General features: G+C 35.4%; 2 protein-coding genes across 3 annotated transcripts in view; one reads left to right on the top strand and one right to left on the bottom strand.

The window, feature by feature from the left end:
• The window catches only part of ralgps1 (Ral GEF with PH domain and SH3 binding motif 1), a 147,933-nt gene that overhangs the window by 60,408 nt on the left and 59,657 nt on the right, over positions 1–27,868 (bottom strand). The window lies entirely within an intron of this gene.
• Positions 228–27,726, top strand: angptl2b (angiopoietin-like 2b). Of its 2 annotated transcripts, none has more exons than XM_051117999.1 (5): positions 228–858; positions 15,508–16,375; positions 24,155–24,348; positions 26,384–26,654; positions 26,736–27,726. In XM_051117999.1, exons 2-5 carry the CDS (start codon positions 15,520–15,522, stop codon positions 26,933–26,935), a joined length of 1,521 nt encoding a protein of 506 aa, XP_050973956.1. In that variant the 5' UTR covers positions 228–858; positions 15,508–15,519; the 3' UTR covers positions 26,936–27,726. The 2 variants fall into 2 exon arrangements, with proteins under 2 accessions (XP_050973956.1, XP_050973957.1); XM_051118000.1 differs by having other exon boundaries at positions 228–869.

Here is a 27,868-nt window from a genome sequence, read left to right as displayed (position 1 = left end):
TGCTGTGACATCACTGAACTCCAGACAACAGATGCAGCTGGTAGACGACCGGCCGGAAATAGACACTGAAAGGGAGAACTGAATAGCAGGGGTTGTGAATATGGGTGGGGGATTAGAAGCTCATGCTTTCAGATCCCTTTGTGCCAAGGGGAGGAGAGAAGTGGAGAGGGGGTGGACCAACCCCAAATCCACTGCCTGTTGTAAAGAGGGAGAGAGAGAGGAGTAGAAAAAGTTACTGCAACAGAGGTGATGGACTTAGTCCAGTAAGAGTGACAGGGAACACGCAAACTCTTCAGAGGGCTGAGAAGAACATGCTGGTGGACTTTCTTTGCCTTCAAAACCTTGAAGAACCTACAGCACTTAACATACAGATCTGCTGATCTTCTGAGGTCTTCAAAGCCCACCTCTCTCTAGCATCTCACTTGAGAATTTTCAACTGTGGACACCCAAGGACTTGCTATGTTGAAAGTCACGCTCTGATTAAATTTGAAGGACTTTCTCGGTTTGATTAACATGCATTTGCCATTCCACTCCTATCTACTTGAGAAGAAGGCTTGAAGTGGTATTTGTCAGAGTTCTTGAGGCTTTGTGTCGCCACACAGACAGAGGTGTGTAATTGAGGGCTTTAAGACTGAAGACCTTTCCACTGACACCGAGGACATACTAACAAAGAGAGACAGTGGGGGCTTACGACAGACCGAGAGAGAGAGAGAGGGTGAGTGGGAGAAGAGAGAGGGAAACCCCACAGAGCCATTTCTGCAAGTTGTGATGACTATTTCCACAGAGGCACTTCGCACAGTTTCTCTTGGACATTGACGGATTTCGAGCGGGTGCTGTGTAATAGACTGGAATCATCTGGTAAGGCTAAGGTGAGCCTGAGGCTCCGCTCGCTCTCTAAACATGTGTAATTGCATCCGGCTCACCACAATGCATGTGCTAATCTAGGAATGAACTTTTAAACACCTGTTTGCGCTCAGCCGAGTCGTCTTTTTGTAACATGCTGAGATCGGGGGTTGCTCTGTGTGCTTTGGTAATGGTTTTTAAGCTTCACCCTCCCACTCCGCTGCTGTCATGAGTTGTATGGATAAGGTCTGTCGCCTTAGGCGACATTTCATTTTGATGGTTTAAGTGGAGGGTTAATCTTTTCCGGGCTGAAAAAAAAAGTCCTGTGGTGTTGTTGAGGACAATGGAAGTGAGAGATTCGAGGACGGTGTGTTTTAGAAGCAACGGGAGTTAATTGGTAGTAAACACACAATGGTTGTTATCAGTGAGGGTCCCGGACGCAATCGAAGACAACAAAGCAGCCGCCTCAATGACGTCTGCAAGCATTCAGACCAAAAGTGTCGTTCCCCATGTGCCGTAAGACAGTCTAGACAGGTTTACGAATACACTGAGGTGTAAAAATGGTTTAAAACAGCATGAAAGGAAATGTGATGGGGGAGCAGTTTATACAGTGTATCTTTTAGTTTTCTAATCTGGAATTAATAATTTCGGAATTGGAGAAGGATGCTGGGATGGAGGGAGGTAAAGTAAGCTGCACATCCCAATCCCAGAGCGAAATGTTTGGATAGGACAGGATGCAGGAGAGTTGACTGTTGATGTGACTCTTTGTTTAATTCCCCAGGAAGCTTTTTTCCATTTGTAGTAATCGGAATGGAGGCAGACTTCTGAATCGGGCTTTGTTCAGGCACAGGTCTGTTTGAATAGAGGGCTTATGGCTGAAGATGTTTTCAAAATCTGACTCTCTAGGACTTGCTTTATTGACGGACATGCCATGGCAACCAAATACACAAAGCTCATAATTGCAACTGTATACGAAGCACTCAGGATTGTTTATGCAATGGTCTAGACCCAGGGTTTTCAACTAGGGGTCCCTGAAGGTGTTCCAGGGGGTTCGCGGAGAGGATAACATATGTAGAATTTCAGATTATTAGTTACTTATTTTTTTATAATTGACTGTAACTAATATATTAATGAAAATGTTTTATTGAAAGCTGCCATAAAGCATTACCTAAACAAATCTAGCATTCTCATACTTAGGGTCCGTCTGGGTCCAGGGCCCCTGGGTCTGTAAAGTTTGGAAACTCCAAATTACTGTTTGCAGGTATTCGTTCATAATGTTTACAAATATATTTAAGTATGTTTAGATATACTGTATGCTGAATGGTATAGTGTGGATGTACTGACGGTACCTAAAATGTAGAAGTATTTACATACGCACAGCTTTAGAAAGCTTCATTTGTATTTCTGTTATTTGTATTATGCATGATTTCTTTATTAAACCTTATGTAACAAATACAATAAAATCAATTTATTAATTGCAGAAATTCAATGTTGAATTAACTTTAAAGGATTTGCTAATATTTACACATGCCTACAGTTTTCTGTATTTAAAATGCTTCTTTAAGATGCTGCCGGCATTATTAATGCACTGTATACAGCTCAAACTTTTTTTTAAAAGTAATGTTTACATTTATTTAGCAAGACAGTAAATACATTTATAATGTTTTATTGTGTTTTTGATAAATTAAATACAATAAAATAATAAGAAAAAAAAATATATAAATCAAATTAAATTAAATGAAATTTAAAAAAATCTTACCTACACTAAATATTTTACAATTTCTAATAAGATCACGAAAACTATGTCATAAAATACCTACAAGCTGATAAAAAGTTATGGTTACCGACAAATTAAATTTAGGTTTGTTCCTCACAAATAGCTTTTAGAAAACTTAGGATAACTTGGAATATAACTTTTAGGACATTTTATGGTAGCTTGATTTACCATTTTAACTTTTTTATCATTTATATTTATCATTTATTTTAATTTACCTAAGATAAAGATAAAGAAAGAAAGAAATGACAGTAAATACATTTAATTTAAATACAACTTCAAAATAAAATAAAATGAAATAAAATACAATTTTGAGATCATAAAAAGTTGTTAATAACTTATTAAAAGTAGTTAAATTTAAGCTTTTTTTTTTTTTTTTTTTTTTTTTTTTTAATAGCAAAAAAGTCTGCTCCTCACACAAAGCCTTCAAAAAACTTGGGATGACTTGGAATTTTAATTTTAGGGCATTTTATGGTAGCTTGAAAGTTTCAGTTTATATTTCTGTTATTTGTATTATGCATAATTTCTTCATTAAATCTCATGTAACGAATACAACCAATTTAATAATTGCAGGAATTCAATGTCCAATTACCATAAAAGGATTTGTAAATTTTTAAACATGCCTACGAAAATCAAAAGAAAGCAAGGATGCAATTTACAAAGAAAGAGAGTAAATACATTTATAATATTTTATTGTGTTTTTTATTAAGTAAATGCAGCCTTGGTGGCCATAAGAAACGTAATAAATAAATAAAAAAATAAATACAATAAAGTAAAATATTTAAAAAATCTTACCAAATTGTATGAGTATCTACAATTATTAATGAGATCACGACAGCTATGTCATAAAATATCTAAAAGCAAATAAAATTTGTAGTTATAACTCAAATTAAGGTCTATTCCTCACACTAAAGGTTTAGGAAATCTTGGAATATACATTTTAGGGCATTTCATGTTAGCATGAAAGTTTCAGTCAATAATTACTTCAACATTCTGCTAAACTTCAGCATCGACATCTTGTGTTATTTGGAAGAAAAAACAAATTGAGGATAAGTACCCACTAGCATCATCTTTAAACAGACCGTGACACTGTGGAACATAATTACACTAATGATGTACAAACAGGTCTATTGTTAAACATGTAAAAGGCCTGTGTTTAGTCTGGTTACTGTGTGTGCTCCGCTAACCTACATACAACTTTGCAGTCACAGCTAATTTGTAAGGAGCACACAGGCACAAGTGTGAGGTGAGGACTTAATCAGTCTTCACCAGCCTCTGCGAGTGTGTGTGTGTGTGAGTGAGTGAGTGTATGGCAGCTTGGCTCACCCTAATGAGGAGGGGCGGAATTCAAAGAATGCCACACTAAGGTTGAAATGAGAAGGGCAGGAGAGAGAACAAGGGAATGATGGAGCGAGAAGAAAAGACGTCAAGCAGTTGTGTCCCCTTTAGCTATTAATCAATGTCTCAAACACTGTGATTGTGCCACAGTCAGACTTTATAGGAGTAATGACAGTTGATGAAAATGTCTGCACACTGCACTAGTGCTATTGACTAAGATCTGAATTTAGGAACTGGATCCCTTTCAATTCATGAAACGGAATTAGAAATGAATTGGTCACAACACACAGCATGTTGGATGTGAATTAGAGGAAAAAGAAACTTACTAAATGCAAAATTCTTAGACATTTAGAGACATTTTAGTTTATTAGTTAGTTAAGTGATTATCAATTGTTATAAGGTAATCTATTAATAATTTAACTTATTATTAAGTAATCAAGTAGATCATTTTGACTAAGTATTCCTATTTATTTCTTGATGAATACATTTGTTCCTTAACTCATGATACGAACTTAGTCAATGCTATTGAAATGAACCACTTTATTAATAAAATAAAAACATTATTTTAATTAAAATAAAAACATAGATAATAATTAGAAATGTTCCTTGAGCATCAAATCAGCATAAAGTAATCTTTTTATCTTTTTAAAATAAAATAAACTGAGGGATTACATAATTTAATTCAATTATATAAACAAGTAAACTAGAGCATGCCTGTTAACAAAGAAAATACATGAAAAGAAAATAAATAAAATAAAATAAAAAAATCTTAATTAAAAAATAAATTGAAAATACTTTTATTTAAAAAAAAATGAATGAAATAAAATAAATAAATGAATAAAGTCTTACCCTAGTCCAATAATAAAAACAAAACTGATACATAATATAATTGAATTATATAAACAAGTAAACTAGAGCATGCTTGGTAACGAAGCATAAGAAACTATGAAAAATAAATGAAAATGCAATAATAAAGTAAAATAAAATAATAAAATAAAATAAAATAAATAAAACACAATAAAAAAAAATATTGAAAATACATTTATTAAATTAATTTTATAATCAATCAATCAATCAATCAATCAATCAATCAATCTCACCTACCCCAACTAAAATAAAATAAAATAAAAATCAAATAAAATAATAAACTGAGTAAATACATAATACAATTGAATTATATAAACAAGTAAACTAGAGCATGCTTGGTAATGAAGCATAAGAAACTATGAAAAATCAAATCAAATCAAATCAAATACAAAAACAAAAAATAAAATTATAAAATAAAATAAAAAAAAAAAAAAAAAAAAAAAATAAAATAAAATAAAATAAAATAAAATAAAAAATAAAATAAAAAAAATAAAAAAAAATAAAATAAAATAAAATAAAATAAAATAAAATAAAATAATCCATCCTGTTTGCTACCTTAGTTTCAATTAAATTCAAATTCAGGAATTAAATACCATTCCAAAGTAAATTGTTAATGCTGTACAACAAGGCAGAACTTGTTTTCATCAGTTGTTGTACTTTCCCTTTTAAAAGGTGTTTTTTTATCTTTTATGAGGAATATGTGGAATAGTTCAAAAGCAGTTCAGTCATGCTGTAGCTTGCAAATCATGCCACATCTGTAATGGAACACTGGACGAGGTAAACTTCACTTTGGCCTGTCGGGACAGAAGGACAGGCTCTGGAGGATTTTGTTCCCACCAGAGGGGTAATGACAGCTCTCTGGATTAGGCAGATGTGCTTTCTCTCGTCCCACCACTCACACAGACATTTCACCACAGACGAAAGCATTTCCATTGTCTCTTTATGCTGGTTGGGGAGTCCTGGCTCTTAGACTTAGGGTCTCCATTGAATCACATGCTCTTAGATACATCTTATGTTCCACTCAGAGAAACCACAGGTATCCTGCTTTCTAGACACACACAAACACACGAGCGCCGACACACACTGAGGCACATGCTCACACACCACAGTGAAACCACATACTGCCCGCAGCATCAGCTCACACGAGATGCTGCCTGCTGTAATGCCCTGGTTGTCCGACACTCTGTCAGTATATCCAACAACTCGCAAGTCAACCTATCATTACTGGTCTGTTACAGCAGCACAAGGGGGTTCCTTAACCTCTCATGAAATACACTCTCTAGTGGAAACCATCATTATTTTTTCCTTCCAGGAAAAAGAACGAACAACTACTTTTTTCACACTAGATTTATGCACTATAGTTCAAAAGTTTGAGGTCGGTGAGACTTTTTTAATGCTTTTGAAAAAAAAGTCTCTTATGCTCACTCATGATTTTTAGTGCTGTCAAAATCAGTGTGATTCATTTTCCAGTTTAACGGCATTAAAAATATTTAACGCAGTTAAGCAATTGGTGGAGCTAGGGTTGCCCACCCCACTCACAACTGCTGCTTCTGTCTCTTTTTTCTTGACAAGAAGTGCGTTTATTTAGTTATCAAATGGGAGACTTCTCAGACACACACTCCAACCTCACTTTAGCGCCAGACGCTACTCAAATACGTGCTTCAGTTGCATGAACAAATGCAGTGACGCGCGCTGTAGCATTTCAGATCAAAGCGCAAATTAAACTACGAGCACGTGTGTCAGATCCACGTCATGTAGGGTTGCCAGATTTTCACAACAAAACCCGTGCAATTGCTACTCAAAACTAGCCCAATCATGTTTTGAAGGGGGTCCCCAGTAAAAATCGTGTGCCGGGTGGTAAAATGTATGTGTTTTGGCAGGGTTCCCCTGCTAAAATTCACTTTCGAGGGGCTAAATATTATGTTTTTGAGGTCGCTTTAACCTGCGGACATTAAAAACAACCCGGCAACCGTTTTAATGTAGCCGAATTCCACTGGTAAAAACCCCGGACTTGGCAACACTGGTGTCATATTCAGCACCGGCAGCTCTTAAAGTAGTAGCATTGGTGCAGTTGTGCCTCGGGTGTCCCAAGATCGAATCCCGCATCGTGGACCTTTCCCGATACCACCCCCCCCACCTCTCTCCCACTCACTTCCGGTCTCATCTCCACTGTCCTGTCAACGAAAAATGGAAAAATGCCAAATAACCTTATAACCCAGCTGCTGTAATGTCTGTTAATCAAAGAACAAAAGATCTATATTTATCTATATTTAATTTAGTATTTACAGTTTGATAAACTTGAACTTTATTCAATTTCTGTACATTTTCTATTTGCTGAAGGGCACAGGTAAATAATATGATTATGTGAAAATTGTTGTAAGCTCATTTAAATTAGAAGTTGTTATTTTTTAAGGTCTAATAAATGTTAAAATCGATAGCTCACTTTCAGTCATAAAAAACTGTTTCTCACTAATACTCACCTTCAGTCATATAAAAATAACAAATATTAGAAATACACAGTCTTTATGTTGTTTCTACATTAATTGCGAAATTAAGAGAAATCTTTGCAGTATAAAAGTATATTTAAAAACTCTAATGTTAGGTGTGATTAATTTTGATTAATTTGAGACAAAATGTGCGATCAATTAGTTATTTTTTTGATCGATTGACAGCACTAGTAATTTTATTTCACTGTAACAATATATACGTGACCCTGGATCACAAAACCAGTCATAATGGTCATTTTTTTGTATGTATGGTTTGTTAGGATAGGACAATATTTGGCCGAGATACAACAATCTGAAAATCTGGAATCTGAGGGTGCAAAAAAAAATATTGAGAAAAGTCGCCTTTAAAGTTGTCTAGAAGTTATTAGCAATACATATTACTAAACAAAAATTAAGTTTTGATATTTTTATGGTGGGAAATTTACAAAATATATTCATGGAACATGATCTACTTAATATCCTAATGATTTTCAGCATAAAAGAAAAATAATAATTTAATAATAATAATAATTTTGACCCATACAATGTATTTTTGTCCACTGCTACAAATAAACCCATGCTACTTAAGACTGGTTTTGTGGTCCAGGGTCACATCTATATCACAATATAGTTATTTTTGTTTTACATAAGGGCTTTATATCATCAAAAATTTTGACTCCTACACTGTAAAAAATAAAAAACACAATTTGTTGAGTAAGCTTAAAATAATTTGTTACCCTGCTGCCTTAAAATTGTAAGCTCAGTCGACTAAAATAAGTTTATTCAACTTGAAATGTTAAGTTGTACTAAGTAGCAACTTAGATATTTGTGTTTGCTAAACTTAACAGATGGGTAAGTAACCCAGCTGCCTTAAAATCTGAAGTTGATTCAACTCAAATATCTAAGTTGTCACTTAGTATAATTTAACATTTCAAGTTGAATAAACTTTTTTTGAGTTGACTAAACTTAAAATTTTAAGACAGCCAGGTTACAAATTATTTTAAGTTGACTCAACAAATTGTTTTTTACAGTGTAGTTGAGGGGTACAAGTCATCTTTTATTCCTGAAGCAAATTAAAAATAACATGGCTTGGCAAATGTTCAAATAATGTTCTGGCATTCCAAATAAATTTATATCTGTGGAAAAAATGCTCTCCCTTCTACCACATGCTCTCTGTTCTCTGTGGTGCTTCCTCCTAGCAACAATAATTTGCAGCTATTTTAAACACAAAATAGTTTAAGACATGCTTTTTTGGGCGTTAAATAATGGTGCAAATGCCAGTAAGTTGACAAGTGCAAATGTTGGTGATTAATTTGAATACTCTCGCATAAATTTTGCATCGGAAAGGGAAACTCCTACAAATGCATATTTAATAAGGTCAGGCCACGCCTACAATAAGTGTCCACGCCTTGTCAGCGCTAATTCTTCACTGCGTGTCTGTAGTAAAACCTGACATTACAATTTTAACCCCAAAACACAGTAAAACTGGCCCTTAGACTGCTGTCACTTTAGGAGCTGCTCGGATCCAATCTCTACCGGTTGACAAGTTTCTACCAGTTAGTCGTGTCCATCGGTATATCACCTACCCCTACGATTGACGAATCAGAATTGCGTATTCTAGATAATATGTTATGTTATGCTATGCTATGGATGACAGTGAGTATTAGGAAGTATCTGAAAATGAATGGCTCCTTTAAATCAACAGAAGCCAAATTAAATTTGACCCCAGCAGTTGCCTCTTCTTGAAAATCCAGCTTAAGACTGTAGCTGTGTTTTGAAACATGGAACTGGTTTCTAGCTGATCATTAGCTTGTAAATCATCTTCAACCAGCAACACATTAGCTACCGGTCACAGCAGTTTTAAGTCAGGATTGTCTTTGGAATGGAATTAATAACCTGCTTGGAGTAGCTAATGATGAGCTTACACTACCTAGAAACCAGCTACTGTGTTTCAAAACACAGCTTAAAAGGATCTTTCAGTAGGGGTCTATATATACACTTCTTGTCCGTCAACAGCTTTTAACATTTCCGACACTCAATCTGTCAGTAAAATTAGACTGAGCGGGACAAAACTGAAGAGTCTTAATCAAATATGTCTTGTTAGCAGAATGGGACATGAGAATGACAAATTTTCCATGGGACAAAAAACAGCATGAGGTTTATGTCGCACATGTTTTTTTATGTGAAGATTATGTAACTTAATATCAGTGGCCGGAAATACAAAAATAGCTTGGCAGCACAAATAAAACAGATACTATGTAAACAGCTCTTAGATCGTCTCTCGTGTCTATGTGTGGTTTAAACAGTAAGAACATGAAGGGGCCTGACAAAGTTGGGATGAGTAGAAGAGACAAGAATTGCAATGCAAGCCGGCCATTAGAGGAAAATTTCTGTGCTGACCCATTGGTGAAGTCATAATGTGGACAGACAGATTGCAGGTTTCCTGGACATTTGCTGACTTCATTGGGAGAAGTCTGTTATTGTGGTTACTGTGCACAAACAACCACAACAAAATAAACAACCTGAGTTTTCTTGCATCAATCCTCCGTCCTTCTCAACAGAGGCAGCTTGAGAAACATGTTAATACTAGTGATAAAAAGTCAAAATCCGCCCATTAGTGCTAATATTTCTAAAATCTTCCTGATGTTAACACTGAACCAACTCCCCTCTGGCTGTCCTCCCAGAATATGTTATAAAACTAAACTAATGAGCACTGCAAACCCTCTTTTCTCCAGATAATTCCCCCAAAAAACTCTGCTGTCAGCTTTGTATTTTTTTTGTGCCATGATGATAACAGGCTGACAGAACAGAAATTTTGACATGTTTTTGGAGAAAAAGAGATCTATAAAATGTAATTAGATGCTAATTAGTTTTTTTGAACTTTAGAGCTCATGAAACTGCTCTATTATACAATAGACTGCCAGTTGTGCATTAGCTCTTTTCAGCGACTCTTTCTACATGTCTTTTTAATGAGTGAATCACTGAATGTTTCAGCCAAGTCATCCAAATACATTCATTCATGTGACAGAAATATAAGACAGTCTTTAAGAGCAAGTCGCTGACTTATTTACTCAATTGATTCATTTAGAAACACTTGTTTCACTGAATCATTCGCTCAAATGATTTGTTCACACACACACACACACTGATTCATTCATGAACGAAACAAGTAATAGTCTTTATAAGTGAGTCACTGAATCATTCACTTAATAAATGAATTCAGGTACTAAATAACTGTCTTAATGAGTGAGTAATTAAATCATTCAATCAAACAATTTGATGAAAAACCACTCATTTATCCATGAACGAAACAAGTGCAATCTTTATGAGTGAGTCACTGAATAATTCACTTAATTAATTGAAAAACACTCAGTCATTCATGAACAAAACAAGTAATATGAGTGAGTCACTGAATTACTCACTTAATTAATTCAGGAACAAAATAACTTAATGAGTAATTAAATCATTCAATTTGTTTAAAAATACTAATATATCCAACTAAACAAGTGCAGTCTTAAAAGTGAGTCACTGAATAATTCACTCCAATCAATTAATTGAAAAACACTAATTCATTAATGAATGAAACAAGTGACAGTCTTTATGAGTGAGTCACTGAATCATTCACTTAATAAATACATTCAGGAACAAAATAACTTAATGAGTGAGCAATGAAATCATTTAAACAATCTGTTCAAAACAAGTCCTAAAAGAGAGTCACTGAATAATTGAAAAACACTGATTCATTCATGAACAAAACAAGTAATAGTCCTTGAGTGAGTCACTGAATCATTCACTTAATTCATTCAAGAACAAAAAAACAAAAAAACAAAACTGTCTTAATGAGTGAGTAATTAAATCATTCAATCAAACAATTTGTTCAAAACGACTAACGTATAAATGAACGAAACAAGTGCAGTCTTTATGAGTGAGTCACTGAATAATTCACTCAATTAATTAATTGAAAAACACTGATTCATTCACAAAGAAAAACAAGTGACAGTCTTTATAAGTAAATCAGTCAAATCATACAATTTGTTCCAAAAACACTAATTTATCAATGAACTAAACAAGAAGTCTTAACGAGTGATTCACTGAATAATTCACTCAATCAATCAACTGAAAACACTAATTAATTCATGAACGAAACAAGTAATAGTCTTTGAGCAAGTCACTGAATTTTTCTCTCAATTGATTTGTTAACAAAAACTGATTCATTCAGGAAAAAAAACATATTGTGCGTTGCTCAGAGATGCAGTGGTTAAAAGGAATGGTCTGTAATTAGTTATTTGATATTCAAATGCTATAGAAATGTCATGCTAATATACAGTTTGTGTGATTAAGAAATAATAGTGTGAATAATGCTGTATTACCTGCATGCATTTGTCAAAAAGAATTGTGTTTGAAGTAAACATCCACTAAAACAACCCCGCAATTAAGGTTTCTTAAGCATGACTAGGCTATTTGTGAATATACGTGTATGTGGAGATCGGAAAACCTGCTTACAGTCCACCAGCAGCTTTTAATTAAAGTTCCTAAAGATGAAGCACTCTAGTCACAATCTAGGAAGACATGTTCTTCAAAGCTTTTACAAGCATCCTTCCACTTCATTTTGCATCCTGTTTTTCCAGACACCCCCAGGCTGCATTTCCAATAATATGCTCTCTTTTTGAAACTTGGAGTAAACAACACAAAGTGGCTTCGTGTCATGAATATAAAAGGACTTGTGTTGTGTCATTACAGGTCTTTATGTAACCGCCATTTTCACTGTGAATAAATAAATAAATCAGGCTAATAAATCACATCATACCTTCCTAATCACATCATACCTAATCAGAACACACCCTGCATATTTTACATTTTAAAGTGCCATGCATACTAGGGCTGGGTATTGATTTCTCGATTATAATCTCATTTTCACTAAATGATATTGATATTTAAATCCCAAGAATCGATTAGTCTAGCTTGTTTTCAGTTAATAAACGGAATATCATACCACGCCTCCCATCCAATAAATTGCAATAAACTTTGTGCTTTGTTACTTTTGTTACAAAGTCCAAGATTTCAAATTCTGTCAATTTTATTGCAGTATTTAAACAATGAATGTGGAATGACAGATCACTCTGGCGCCTCAGTTCAAGAGAACACACATGAACTGATCATCAGTTATAGCACAAAATAAACATAGTTAAACATCCAAAGGTATGTTAAAAGAAAGAGTACAACTTGCCGAAATTTGTATCCTGTCTCAGGTAATCGCTCAATTAGTGAAAAAATGTAAATGGTGAAATGTAAAACAGTTGTGTTTTTAAACGTTTGACACAAGGTTTCGAAAATACAGCACAATGGTCACTGAAATACAAGCGGAACGGAAAATGAGCTCAGGGTCTCAAAATGTATTTTGAAATGTTGAACTTCAATTTGCCACTGAAAAAAGCAAGATGTGAAGCAACAGTTAATTATGTCCATGTAGCATGAAAACATTTGCAAAGCAGCGCAAAGTAACTCAGAAACCCATTCTGCATGAACCGATCCTAATTCAATATTAATTTACCGGGTCTTGTACGTTTTTTTGGGCACGGTTTATGCACTTCTTGCACAATTAATTTTATGTAATACATGCTTATAATCAGAGTAAACTCCCAGTGCTTGTATGAACTAGAGCTACATCAGATTTTCTTTTCTCCCTCAGTGATGTTCAAGCCTGTGGCAAGGTTAAGATAACCAAGTGCCGTCATTTAAAACTCATTCATATGGCAGTTTACCAAAGCAGTCCTGCCAGGACACCCATGATGACCAAACAATCCATTTAGCAGAATTAAACACCGTGTGTCACCCTGTACCTAAGGCAGCTCCACTGTTCAACGGGATATATGGTTTTTGAATGAGGTGTGGGTGGTCAAAACCTGATTATGTCTACAGTACTGTTTAATAAAACTATTAAAAATGTTTTTTTTGTTCATGAAAAAGAAAACAACAGAACAAACCCTGATTTATATAACCAAGTTGAAAAAAGTCAGGAACAGTAAAGTAAATATTTCTGAATATGTTAATTTACATGAACTTTGTGAATGAACTGATTTGTAACAATGAATCAGACAGTATGAGACAGAACCGTTTAGGATGAACTGAATCACAAAAATTAATCAAGCTTGCCAACACTACATATGAGAGAGAGGATGCTGAGGATGCTGCTGTTTGAATGAAATTCAATTCCAGAAGCTCCAGCGAGGCCAAGATCTTACAGAATATAGGGCCGCAGAGCCTCATAATTCCCCCCGCTGTGAGGGTCAGCCACACTCCTGTCTGTTTCTCCATCAGTGCTGGAGGAACACGGTGGCTTGCCAGACCATTTCTCCCAGTGAAACCTAATCTGTCCCCTGAGATCAAGAGCCTCCACGGCTGGGTTAGAAACAGGGGCAGCTCACTGACTCTGCTGTAATGAGCTCTCTGGCGTGACAGACGTTGAGTGAGGTGCCAGATCTCCTGTCTAGATCAGTTGGGGTTGTGTTCGTTTGGTTAAGCTAGGCCTGTTCAGACAGATAGAGGGGAAAATTAGTCTCAAGCCTCCCACTGGCCTCAAGAATGGAAAAATATATCCTAAAAGTGAACCTCATTAGGACTTGTATGATTTAAAATAACATAATTATGTAGTAAAAAAAAAGTAAAAAAAACACATTGTTTTATACATATTTTGGACTATGGGGGGCCCCATTATTTCGAGGACGTGAAATGGTTGCACTCAGCGAGCTACTGATGCTATTTTTTACCACAACACACCTCGGAATATAAAGCCACATTGTGCAGCTTTTGGTTGTACTTTTCAGTCAAAAGGCAACAAGAGAAACAATCTTCACTGATTTCCTAGCAATAAGAAGAGGTGAAAAAATAGGAATATGCCTGTGGATGAATAAAACTTCCTAAAGACCTGCGTCTTTGTTCTCTCCACTTTAGCCCTGAGGCCTTTGAGGCTTTTAGCAGAGCACAGCTACTGAAAGAGTTTACAAATGCAGAGACAAGAAACGCTAGATGCCATCCTGGAAGGATGTAAACATGCCGGCGCTTGTCATGACGGCGCAGCCACCGAAGGAGTTTCTCAGCGGGGAATTCACTTGATGTAATGGGGCGTTTAGACTCCCTGTGGGGAAAAAAAACGATGGTATGGCATTTGGTTTAAGCCTGTGCTTATATTCGTTACAACCTGTAAGCTCTTTCAGTAAATGTGGTCATTGTATCAGTATTTTATTTTCAGAGTTGTGCTGTGGTAAAAACAGCAACAGGTAGCGCCAGAAGCACACCGAGTGCAACCATTTGACATCATTGAAAAAAAACAGCAACCCCCATAGTCCAAAATATGTATAAAAATAACGTCAATCTTTCATGGGTTTTCTACTACATATTTCAGTAAGAGACATCATTTACATTATATTAAGCCATACAAGTCTTAAAACAGTAGTTCACTTACAAAACTAAAATTTACAGATAATATACTCACCCCCTTGTCATCCAAAATGTTCATGTCTTTCTTTCTTCAGTCGTAAAGAAATTGTTTTTTAAGGAAAACATTTCAGGATTTCTCTCCATATAGTGGACTTTTATGGTACCCGCGAGTTTGAACTTCCAAAATGCAGCTTCAAATGGCTCTAAACAATCCCAGCCAAGGAAGAAGGGTCTAATCTAGCAAAATGATTGGCTATTTTTTTTTTTTTTAATTACAATATACTTTTTAACCTCAAACGCTCATCTTGTCTAGCTCTGCGTGGACTCCTAGAACTAGGCACGACGAGCGTTTGAGGTTAAAAAGTACATAAATTGTACTTATAATACAATAACTGATCGTTTTGCTAGTTAAGACCCTTCTTCCTTGGCTGGGATCGTTTAGAGCCCTTTGAAGCCGCATTTAAACTGCATTTTGGAAGTTCAAACTCTGTGCACCATAGAAGTTCATTATATGGGGAGAAATCCTGAAATGTTTTCCTTAAAAAACAATTTCTTTACGACTGAAGAAAGAAAGACATTTTGGATGACAAGGGGGTGAGTACATTATCTGTAAATTTTTGTTCTGTAAGCAAACTACTTCTTTAATACCTGGGGTACCCTTTAAACACTTACGGTGGCGTCAAAGTAAATATTTTAATATATTATGATATATTAATGAATAAATAAAAACACGTTTTTTTTCTCTGCTCATGTAATTCACAGGTGTGTGTGGTCATGGATGTTTCTGCGCTAGTATGGCTGGTGTTGCTCTTGGCGAGTGGATGGTTTCCTGACACGGAGGGAAGCGCTCAGCAGTTTGACAGCAGTGATGAAGGTCCAGAGGTTGAATTCCTGTCGACCTCTCGCACACGACGGGCCCCCGAGCCTCCTTCACAGGACAAGTGCTCTTACACCTTCATCGTACCCCAGCAGAAGGTTACGGGAGCCATCTGTGTGAATTCCAAGGAGCCCGAGGCCGTGCTGGAGAACCGTGTCAATAAGCAGGAACTGGAACTCCTCAATTCTGAGCTGCACAAGCAGAAGAGACAAATCGAGACTTTGCAGCAGCTCGTAGAAGTCGACGGCGGCATCGTCAACGAGGTGAAGCTTTTGCGCAAGGAGTCCCGTAATATGAATTCCCGAGTGACCCAGTTATACATGCAGCTGCTGCATGAGATTATTCGCAAGAGGGACAATGCGCTGGAGCTCTCACAACTGGAGAACAAGATTCTCAACCAGACCTCTGAGATGCTGCAGCTTACAAACCGCTATAAAGATCTGGAGCATAAGTATCAGCACCTCGCCTCACTGGCCAATAACCAGTCAGCACTCATCGCCCTTCTTGAGGCACAATGTCAGAGGGGGCCACCAGTTGCGGTCCCCAGGGTACCGGTCCCATCTCAGCCGCAACCACAACCTCAACCCAGACCCTCACCACCCCTCAATAAACCCTACCAGCCACCAACCTTTAGCCGTAACAACCAGATCACCAATGAAATCCAGAGCGATCAGAACCTCAAAGTGCCACCTGCCCCTCTTCCCACCATGCCAGGAGGAACTCACAGCCCATCCACCACAAACAAACCCTCAGGTGAGTCTCGACTTCATTCCTTTAGAGTTGCATGTACTATTTGAAAGGAAAAAAACTGATATGAAATTAAATGCTTGCATTTTGAGGAAATGGAGTGTAGTTTTCACAAAAAAAAAAACAAACATGCACCAAGCATCCTACATTTACACTACTGTTCAAATGTTTCATCCCTAGAAGTTTTTTTTTTTTTTTTTTTTTTTTTAAGAAATTAATATTTTATTAATTTAGCAAAAATGCATTACATTGATCAAAAGTGATAGTACAGGCATTTATAATGAGGTCCAAAAAAGAGCTCTAAGACTTTTAACTTTTTAAAAAGGAAAAATTCATACATTAATGTCAGAAGCAACATTAATAGTTATTGACATTAAATTATTCAAAGTGTGAGATTTTCATTTGATGACTCTTATCTTATTTTCTCTCACAATCCTCCATCATTATACTGTACAGCGGCTATCAAAGTTCATTAATCTCAAATTCTCTCTGCATAGTTGCTCCCACACAGTGATGTGACGATAAAGCATCTGTTGTTGTCTCAGCTTTGAAATGCCAACATCTAGTTTGTTAATCTGGTCAGATGATGAACATCATAAACAATATTTTGGGCTGAGTCATACCCATGGGTGGTATTGTTACACAAGGACAGTAAAAAGTTATGATCGAATCAAAACAATTTATCAGTTGTTAGAGCGCATGTTACATTTCATTTTACATGCTTTTTAAATGATCTAAAATGAATTGAAAATGAAAAGCCTAATTTTTGGACTCAATGCAGAAAAGTTAAAATATTATTTTTCAAAAAATGTCTGTTTTTAATGAATATCATTCATCACTGCAATGAACATGATTAGTTTTTTTTAATGGAAGCCTGTTTCCACCACTGAATAAAATTCTGACTTTATTACTCGCAATTGCAAGTTTACATCACACAATTCTGAGAAAAAAAGTCAGAATTACAAGAAAAAAGTCAGAATTGCGAGAAATAAATGCAGTTTAAAAAAATAAATAAATAAAAATTGTGAATTTATATCTTGCAATTCAGACTTTATTACTTGCAACTGTGAATTTATATCACAATTCTGAGAAAAACATAAGAATTGCCTGTTTATATCTTGCAATTCAGACTTTTTCTCGCGATTGCAAGTTTATATCCCTTAATTCTCACTTTATTACTTGCAATCGCGAGTTTATATCACACAATTCTGAGAAAAAAGTCAGAATTGCCTGTTTATATCTCGCAATTTTGACTTCAAAAAGTTTGGATCATGCAATTCTTAGGAAAAAAAGTCAGAATTGCGAGATGTAAACTTGCAACTGTGAGAAAAAAAGTCAGAATTGCAAGATAATTTTTGTTTATATCACACAATTCTGAGAAAAGAAAAGTCAATATTGCACATTTTTATAGTGCAATTCTGAGAAAAAAAAGTGAGATATAAATGCAGTTCGGTGAAAAAAAGTCAAAATTGTGAGTTTATATCTCACAATTCTGATTTTTTTCCTGGCGATTGCGAGTGTACATCCCTCAATTCTCACTTTATTACTCGCAATTGCAAGTTTATATCACACAATTCTGAGAAAAAAAATTCAGAATTGCCCATTTATAGCTTGCAATTCTGACTTAATTTCTTAGAATTGTGAATTTATATATTGCAATGCTGACTTTATTACTCGTAGTTGCGAGTTTACATCACACAATTCAGAGAAAAAAGTCAGAATTGCAAGTTTGTATCATGCAATTCAGAGGAAAAAAAGTCTAAATTGTGAGATATACTTGCAACTGTGAGAAAAAAGTCTGAATTGTGAGATATAAACAGTTTATATCAATAAACCTCAATTCTCACTTTATTACTCACAAATGCAAGTTTATACCACACAATTCTGAGAAAAGCCGTCAAACTGAGGAAAAAAAAAAATGGAAATTCTCAATCAAAAGAAAATTATTTTTTTTAATCTGTTTTTAAACACTTTTCTTTAAAGTGCTTATCACAATGCATCATAACATTATAACATTTTGATATAATTTTTTGCTTACAGTATATCATCCACCCCAAAACCAACATAATATATTTTGTCTATTTATTATTTAAACTAAGACGATGAAAAAGGCATCTTTCAGTGGCTATATTTCCACTCCATCTGGTGACATGAGCAATTTCCTGGCTAGGTCTGCCTGCATTAATAGCAAAAGGTTACAAAAACTCTCTTCAAGGAGACTCAAGCTTTCACAATGGGACTATAGTACGAAAAAGAGCTCTGAACGGAAATACAGAAAGATTCTGGACAAAAGACAAAAAAAAGTGAAAAAAAAAAAAAGAAGACTGTCAGTCAGCTACAGTGGCTGAGTTGGGAAATGGCATAAGCACGAGCCATCATAGGCTGCATTTAATCTGTGCATAAATATGAAGGGTAATAACCCCTTTGTTATATATTGATTTATGCTCATTTCTTGTTTTTTTAAAATGCTTGACACAATTGTTTGAGACAGCTTGTAGCTTTTACTTTCCTTAGACACGCACAGATAATAAGGGTATTAAAAATAAGAAATTCAGATGAGAGCAATCAGACCTCAGTAAGATGGCCAAATGGTGGACATATGTAAAGATGCAGTCATATTTGCCATTGCCATTTGCCACATCTGCAAACTTTTATGGGCAAAATCCAGGCGTTTTAATATGAATCCAGGTCAGAAGATTCCCACACGCAGATTTCCCAAAAAGTTCATGCTAACTTGGACTGTTTTTTCCCACAAAATTTAGCTGAAAATGCACTAACTTTACCGCACCTTAAGATTTTAGAAACATATATGAAAGTCGTCCTAATTGGATTTAAAAAAAATCCAATTTGATGTGCGTGTTTTCCGCTGTTTGCACAAAAACAACAAAACTTGATCTGACCAAAAACAGCACTGGTTGACCGTATAAAAACGGTCATTACAACATTAAAGCTGCAGTAATGAAAACGTAAATAAGATGACTGGAGAAAGAGCAGGGCAGGGAGGGATGTTGAAATGAAGTCATTTATTCCAGTGTTACCAGACATACGCAATCCAGACATCCCACACAAACACTGAGCTCTATCAGGTCTGGGTCTTCCTGCTAGAGAGAGACGGTCTGCTGATGGATTTGCCAAGTTGTTTTAACATGACCCACACTGAAGAATATCTGTAAGGCCTCTCGGTTTCCTCTTCCTTCCTTCTTCCTACCATATCTCCTCTAAAGTTCACTTGACTTGATGGATTCGTGTACATCTCCAGTTTAACACCTCATTCATCTTTGCAAACATTAGCTTGAATCTTTGTAGTGAAAAGCCAATTTTCTTTCCACTGTTTTTCTCCTCGCCCATTAGACTGTTTTTGTTCAGGACGTCTCTCATTCCATCTCTCTCATACACACCTAATCTGAACTTTGTCCATTTGTCTGGCAGACATAACAGCTGCTTTTGTCTAAACTTCTCTCCATAAAGCCCCCTAAGCAAGTACAGCAAAATACTGTCACTGCAAAAGAGCAGATGTCACAGGAACTGAGAAGTGACTCATGTACTTATTAATATTATTGTTCTAATTAGAAACAAATGATTTAAACACTGTACCTTTGAACCTGCTATTCTGTTCTGTTCTTGATTTCTTTCTTTTCTTCAAATACTTGTTTTGGCAGTAGTTTTGCATTAAGTGGCAAGTTTCCATGGTGTAAAACGTTCTACGACCAATTAAACAGAAGGGGGCTTAAAAGGAGTTTCTAATTTGCTGACAAGCAGACTTCTCCAAGGGAGAGCAAGAAGTTGGTGGCTCCAAGATAATGAGGCAAAGAATGTGGAATGAGGTGCTTTTATTGGGTTCATGAACACAATCAAAATTTAGCACAAGACACTGATAAAACAAAAACTTTAACCTAGAATTACTTCGGGCAGAATACAAACAACATCTGTGTAACAGAAATGGAGCGGGGTAACAGTAAAATTCTTCTGTCCAATGTAATAAAAAAATGTCAAAGGTTAAGATATTTTTATATATTAAATGAAAATGTAAAAAAAAAAATAATATTAATATATGTTAAACTGTACATATTAGCGTTATACAAAAACATTACTAACTATTTATTATATATTACCCTTATTAGATTTTTAATTTAAAAACATTACTAACTATTTATTATATATTACCCTTATTAGATTTTTAATTTAAATCAATTTAATGATTTATTTATTTATTAACTTAATAATGTATCTATTTATTTATTATCAGCATTATTGTTTCTAAAATTAATACTACTACTACTAACAATTCTTATTTTTAATAAATAAATACATGATACAATAGATAGACAGACCGCAAAAACAGTAAAATTCTGAAATATTTTTTATTATTTAAAATAACTCTTTTCTGTGTGAATATATTATAAAATGTAATTTATTCCTGTGATAAAAGCTAAATTTTCGGCATCATCACTCCAGTTTTCAGTGTCCTTCAGAATTCATTCTAATATGCTGATTTGCTGTTCAAGAAATGTCATTATTATTATTATTATTATTATTATTATTATCAATATTTAAAACAGTTTTTCAGGATTCTTTAATGAATAGAAAGATCCACAGATTAGCATTTATCTGAAATAAAAAGCTTTTGTAACATTATACATTATATAATTCAAAAGCTTGGAGTCAGTATAACTTTTTTTGTATAATTATAGAAATTAATACTTTTATTTAGCAAGGATGCTTTAAACTGATCAAACTAAAGTCATTTAAATAAAGTCATTTAAAATGTTACAAAAGATTTCTATTTCAGATAAATGCTGTTCTTCTATTTGTCAAAGAAACATGAAAAAATGCTACTGTTTTCAACATAACAACAACAATAATAATACTACTAATAATAAATGTTTTCTGAGCAGCAAATCAGAAAATTAGAATGATTTCGGAAGGATCATGTGACTGGAGTAATGATGCTAAAAATTCAGCTTTGAAATCACAAGAATAAATTACATTTTAAAATATATTCAAATAGAAAACGGTTATTTTAAATAGTAAAAGTATTTCAACATTTTACTGCTTTTGCTGTACTTACATACAGGCTTGGTGAGCAGAAGAGACTTTAAAAATCTTACTGTTCAAAAACTTTTGACTGGTAGTGCATATTACACTTTTTAAATTCATTTAAAATTAATGTATTTTATTTTAATGTTGTAACTATTGCTATTAATAAAATGCTACTGATAATAATTCTCATTATTAATAACTAAATACATATGGTACAACTGAATAACAGACAGACAGACAGACAGATAGACAGAAAAAAAAATTGTGTTGACCCAATAAAAAAGCTGATCCTGCAGGGACTGGGAATGCTGGAACAGATTCAGTTTTGCTCACAGTAAGGGGCTAATGAGCCCCGTCTGTGTTGTTATCTTAAATTTGTCAGGTAGTGTGATGGTTCCTAACCTGGCATGCAGTGAAAATCAGCCAGCCAGAGAGATTTCAGAGACACAACCCGGCTCAGTGGAGTGTGCATTGGAGGCTAAGTAACCAGTGGTCAGGGGTCTGTTATCATAAATGCAGCCAGAAATATCTAAATTATAAGAGTGTGAACTAAGTACTGCTACAAGTGAAAGCAACTGGAGCCAAGTCCTGTGTTTTGGTAAAAGGCACATCCAATTCATTTGTAAAAGTACCATCCAGAGTCACGACAGGGTTGGAGTGGCTGTGGGTGAGAGCCAGTCATCGGGCAAGAGGCCTACTTTTTATAAGCTACAAGATGAGAGTAAACACTAAAATGTTCCAGACTACTGCAAGTAAACCACAAGGCCTCAGTAGTGCTTTGGGGCTGAAATGTAAGATAACTGAAAGGCTGTCTGCCAGATTTGACAGTATGGAAAGCACGATTAAAATACACAAACAATAATGGAACATGTGAGGTCATCTGCTTCAAGAGTTTAACTCTCAAGTTTGTTTAGTTTTGACTACTTTCCCTACTGAAAAGTTCATCATATGAAACCTATCATGCTATTTATTTAGCATAATCAGTTCCACCTGCTAGGTTTTGCTACTGAATATTTGTGCTGCTCCATTTGGTAGATCAACACCAAACCAGCTTAAACCAGTCTACACTAGCATGGAAATTTCTCCTTTGCTGGTCTTTCTCCAGACTGGTTTACTGCTCAGGCTGGGAGACCAGCTTAGTCTGATTTAAGACTTTTTTTGGTTCCCCAGCAGGGTGTGTATCCATGGAAGCCCGTTTCCGTCACAAATAAAAAATAAAAAGGTCATTGCGACTTTATCTCACAATTAGGACTATTTTCTCAGAAATGTGTGATATAAACTTGCAATTGTGACTTATACAGTCAGAACTGAAAGATATAAATTCGCAATTGCGAGAATAAAAAACAATCAGAATTATGAATTATTAAATCAGATATAAACTCACAATTCCCCCTCAGAATTGGACTTTATAATTCGGAATTGCAAGTTCACATCTCGCAATTCTGACTTTATAACTTTACAACTTGCACTTGCAAATTTATATATTTTTAAAGTCCGAATTCTTAAAGTCCAAGTTTATATCTCACAATTCTGAGAAAAAAAAGGTAGAAATGTGAGTTTATATCCCACAATTCTGACTTTGTATCTTGCAATTTTGACGTTATAACTTTACAACTTGCAACTGCGAGTTTATATAGTTTTAAAGTCAGAATTGCAAGTTTATATCTCACAATTCTGACTTTATTTCTTGCAATTCTGACGTTATAATTTTACAACTTGTAATTGCGAATATATCGTTTTAAAATCAAAATTGCAAGTTTATATCTCACAATTCTGAGAAAAAAAAGTTAGAATTGTGAGTTTATATCCCACAGTTCTGACTTTGTATCCTGCAATTTTGCCGTCATAACTTTACCACTCGCAACTGCGAGTTTATATAGTTTTAAAGTCCAAATTGCAAGTTTATATCCCAAAATTCTGACTTTAAATCTCACAGTTCTGACTTTATAACTTTAAAACTCACAATAGCGTGTTAATATAGTTTTAAAATTAGAATTGCGAGTTTTTATCATGCAATTTTGAGAAAAATCGCAGAGAAAAAGAAAAAGAAAAAAAAAAAATCAAAAAAAAGAAAAAATCTGAATTGAGAGATAAAAAGTCGCAATTACTTTTTAAAATTTTTTGTTCAATGGCAGAAACGAGCTTTCACATGTATCAACATGTGTATTATGTTTAGTGTTTAAAAAATATCACATTGGGGGGAAAAAATTATTTGGATCAAGGAATGATTTTGAAGACTAGATTATGGATGTTCTTCTTGTTCTCATTGGAAAACTATGAAAATTGGAGCCACTTTCGACACGTCCCTATAAAAACACTGCTCGATGCCCAGGGAACTTTGGAAGTGCTTTCTAATCTACTCGCTACTGCATTATTTATCAAATGGGCCTTTCTTTGGCGTCCGTGCCAGCGTTATGTTTGGCTGGAACAGCAGAGGCAACTTCCCAGGCCAGAATGGCAGCCAAGGTCAATCCTCTTCTTATGTTAAGAGCTTTTCCAGCTGTGCCACGGAAGAACAAGAGTCCTAGCAGTAGTAGATGCAACTGAGAATGGCGTACAGGGGGATCCAGAGTATGACTTCCTTTGATTAGACAATTGCTTCAGCTTTTGGTCTGAATATATATTCAAGCCAAATAGAAGTTCTGTCCATCACAGTGTCATATTCTCACTATGAGATGAAATAAACCAGGAGTGGGGTAGATGCTGGGTAACTGCTAAATGATTTATTTTTTATTTTTTTGCAAGGTCCCTGGAAGGATTGTCTGGAGGCTCTGGAGGATGGTCACACTAACAGTGGCATGCACTTAGTGAAGCCAGAGAACACTAACAAGCTGATGCAGGTGTGGTGTGATCAAAGACAGGATCCTGGCGGCTGGACAGTCATCCAGAGAAGAATGGATGGCTCTGTCAACTTCTTCAGAAACTGGGAGACATACAAGGTGAGCCCGCAACATCAATTCTGGATGATAAATTAATACGTTTCTCATATATTTTGGTTGAGAAAAGTAAAAATAGGGGAAATGAGCAGTCCAATTAAACATATAACATTGCTGTAGTAGACAGGGGTGATATATTCCTCCCTTTACCAATGGTGGCAAATTCAACAAAGAAGTAAATTTATGTTTCTGTGGTAACAACTTGCTTACGTTGTACCTTTGTCACCTAATGTCACATGGTCTATAACTCTTCACATAAGCTGAACCGTATGGCAGTTAACAGAGCCATGCACTTAAAGAGGTTTAATAAGAAACATATGCCAAGCAGAAACTACCACACTGTGCTGAAATGCCTCAATGCAAATAAAAACTTGCTCAATTACTCTCTGAACATTAATATGATCTATATGTATGTTATATGTATGACATATACAGTATGTAATCTACAGATCAATCAATAATATTATTTTATTATCCAGAGTTAAAAGTGTTCAGAGTTCTTATTTAAAGTGCCCCTATTGTGCCATTTTTAAGGTTCCTAATCTTTCGGAAGTCTCCCACAATAGGTTTACATGCATGCAAGGTCAAAAAATGCTTTTATTTTCTCCAACAATTCTCAAACGATTTGTTCAAAGCAGTTCTAAGATTCAGTCTTCTTAAACCCCTCCTTTCCGTGAGCCTACTCTGCTCTGATTGGTCAGATGGCCCAGTCTGTTGTGATTGGTCTACCGCGTACAGCGCGTGTCAGAAATAATACACCAATTTGTATTTTTAATGCTTGATAGTAGGGATGTCACAATACTCAATATAATTTTGAATTGTTCGACATCCACGGTTCAATACACACTTGTGAATTGCAGTTTTTCGGTTTTGCATTTAAATAATTTTATTTCTCTCGAAATTTGCTGCGTGTGTGCCCGTGATTTCATGTGCTGAGATGAAATGCCTCCCTGTTTATATTTGAAAAAGCAACACTTGCAAAGCATCTTCCCTTCTAACAAAATGGAATGATAAGCCTTTCTACACTTCTTGTCCAACAGAAGAGAACATTATAACTTATTTTTACGTCACAGCATCAGTCGAGTGTTTGAAATAACTTGCTTTTGTGATCTGTGGGTTCTTATCATATATTCTATACTGTATGTCAATTAGCAATGGTTTACAAATATACTTAATCATTATGAAAATACCTGAGATAGCTTGAAGAACACAGATAAACCATATATTATTACATTTCATCATTCAAAACGCTTAACGTTGTATCTTGTTTTTATTCAGTTACAGCAATAGCGATGCCTTTATCGATATTAGAGATTTCCTGGCTGGAACGTAATCAGTGTTACCTCTTTGACACATATGTGGATTTTTTGCACGAGGGCACCCTCTGGCGTCCAGTATGTATGAAACCCATCCTATTTTGTGTAAAAATCTGAAAAAAAAAATACCTCTCTCAAAAGAAATATTAAGCAGACATATAATAATCCACGCTTTTTCCAGTGTACAGAGCTTAACAGGAGTATTTTGTTCTTAATTAGATGAAAAAAAACAAAACAAAACACACTGATGTGGCAAGCTATCAGAACCGAACCGAAAACCGTGGTTAAAACCGAGGTACGTATTGAACCGTGGACTAACTGTATTGTTGCATCCCTACCAGGAGCACAATGTGTACAATAGAATCACTATATGACAGAATCCCTGTTGAAAAAGTTGAAAAAGCTTCATTCAAACCCTTGTCAAGTACAAAACAAACAGGTCTCCAAAGCCCTGCAGATACAGTATTAAACACAAGGAAAGCCGGAAATTACAAGTGCTTTACAGGCTCAGAAATCAATGCAAAGAATGTGCTGGCTAATGAAATGCCGACCAGTAAAACAAGGAAAAAAGTGGAAGAGCAGAACAAACCCGACAGCAAATGTCGTTTTTTCTGCCTCAGGGTCATGACAACATAATACAGACTGAGTAATGTACACTAAAAGAAATATTTTACTTGGTCCATCAAACACTCAATGGCAGGCGCTCCTTTGTTTTATTACAGCAAGGCTTTGGAAACATCGATGGAGAGTATTGGCTGGGTCTGGAGAACATATACTGGATAACCAACCAAGGGAACTACAAACTGCTGGTCACCTTAGAGGACTGGTCTGGGCGCAAGACATTTGCAGAGTATGCAAGTTTCCGTCTTGAACCCGAAAGCGACTTCTACAGGCTCAGGGTGGGCCGTTATCACGGTAATGCCGGTGACTCCCTAACTTGGCACAATGGGAAGCAGTTCACCACTCTGGACAGGGATCATGACGTATATACAGGTATCAGACGAATTAGATTTAGATATTAGATATTAAAAAATAAGAATATTTATTGACCTGTACACATCTGTTTTCTCTCAGGCAACTGTGCCCACTACCAAAAAGGAGGCTGGTGGTATAACGCCTGTGCACACTCAAATCTGAATGGCGTGTGGTACAGGGGAGGCCACTACCGCAGCCGCTATCAGGACGGCGTGTACTGGGCTGAATTCAGAGGAGGCGCCTATTCGCTCAAGAAGGTTGTGATGATGATACGACCCAACCCGAACACCTTCCACTGAGCAGCAGGAAATGGACTGATAACTGCTCTCCCACGGTCGCCGTTCACCCTATAAAGTGCAATTCATTTTACATTGTGGTTTGGCTTCCTATGTAACATAGTTCAGTAAGATATGTTGCAAAAGGACAGACAGTGTCTTGGTTGATGTAACTGAGAAGGAACACCAAATTGTCTATTAAGTGCTAAAACTGGCCTGTCTTCCTTATAATTGTCACTAAACAAAAACATGAACATCATGTGCTTTTTCACTCTAGTTCAGCCAAATCAAACAAAACTTGTTCTTCTTTATATATACAGCGCAATTGTGAATCTGTTGTCTGTTGTTTAGAATTATTTTTTTGAAATATTAGAACATAAATGTGATTAGTACTCATTCATTGTTACAAATAAGACACAGGACATCCAATCCAGTGATAAATAGCTTATGCTTTCCTAGTTTATTCAAAGCTAAGAGAATATATGTTTCCTGATGAGATGAATGACTCATAATTTATTTCAGGAAGATCATGTTTAAAATTCATATAATGTTGTAGTTAAAAAAAAACAAAAAAACAAAAAACAAGCAAATATGCATAACTGAACATACAAACATCTTTAAACAGTCATTGATTGCTCCATCTAAACTGTATTTACTGTGTAAATTAGCTGTTGGTGTCAAATGAAGATCCAACTTGTTTATGTACATATAAACGTAATATTGTTGAAAATAATGTGTAATTTGTAATATACTGTAAGTGTAACTGATTTCCCCAAGTACTGTCAGACTGTTGCAATAAAGGATGTACAGCTACAGGCGTTGTCTGTGAGTGGATTAAACATCAGTCTACTGCAGTTGTAGTGGTTCTGCTGTATACTGACCTGGCATGTTTATGAGCCAAAGTAAAACGGAAAAGCACCAGCAATTTATTCAACATAGGCTCATTGGAAATACATA

The sequence above is a fragment of the Labeo rohita genome, chromosome 8 (assembly GCF_022985175.1).
Source record: "Labeo rohita strain BAU-BD-2019 chromosome 8, IGBB_LRoh.1.0, whole genome shotgun sequence".
NCBI lineage: Eukaryota > Metazoa > Chordata > Actinopteri > Cypriniformes > Cyprinidae > Labeo > Labeo rohita.
The sequence above is the reverse complement of the archived record's forward strand: the minus strand, read 5'-3'. Positions and strand labels throughout refer to the sequence as shown.

Bases quoted from the DNA above. Each gene is read 5' to 3' on its own strand.
- angptl2b (XM_051117999.1), top strand. From the start codon at position 15,520: ATGGATGTTTCTGCGCTAGTATGGCTGGTGTTGCTCTTGGCGAGTGGA. The intron at 16,376-24,154 runs GTGAGTCTCGAC...TTTTTTTGCAAG, and splicing joins CACCACAAACAAACCCTCAG to GTCCCTGGAAGGATTGTCTG. The intron at 24,349-26,383 runs GTGAGCCCGCAA...GTTTTATTACAG, and splicing joins GAAACTGGGAGACATACAAG to CAAGGCTTTGGAAACATCGA.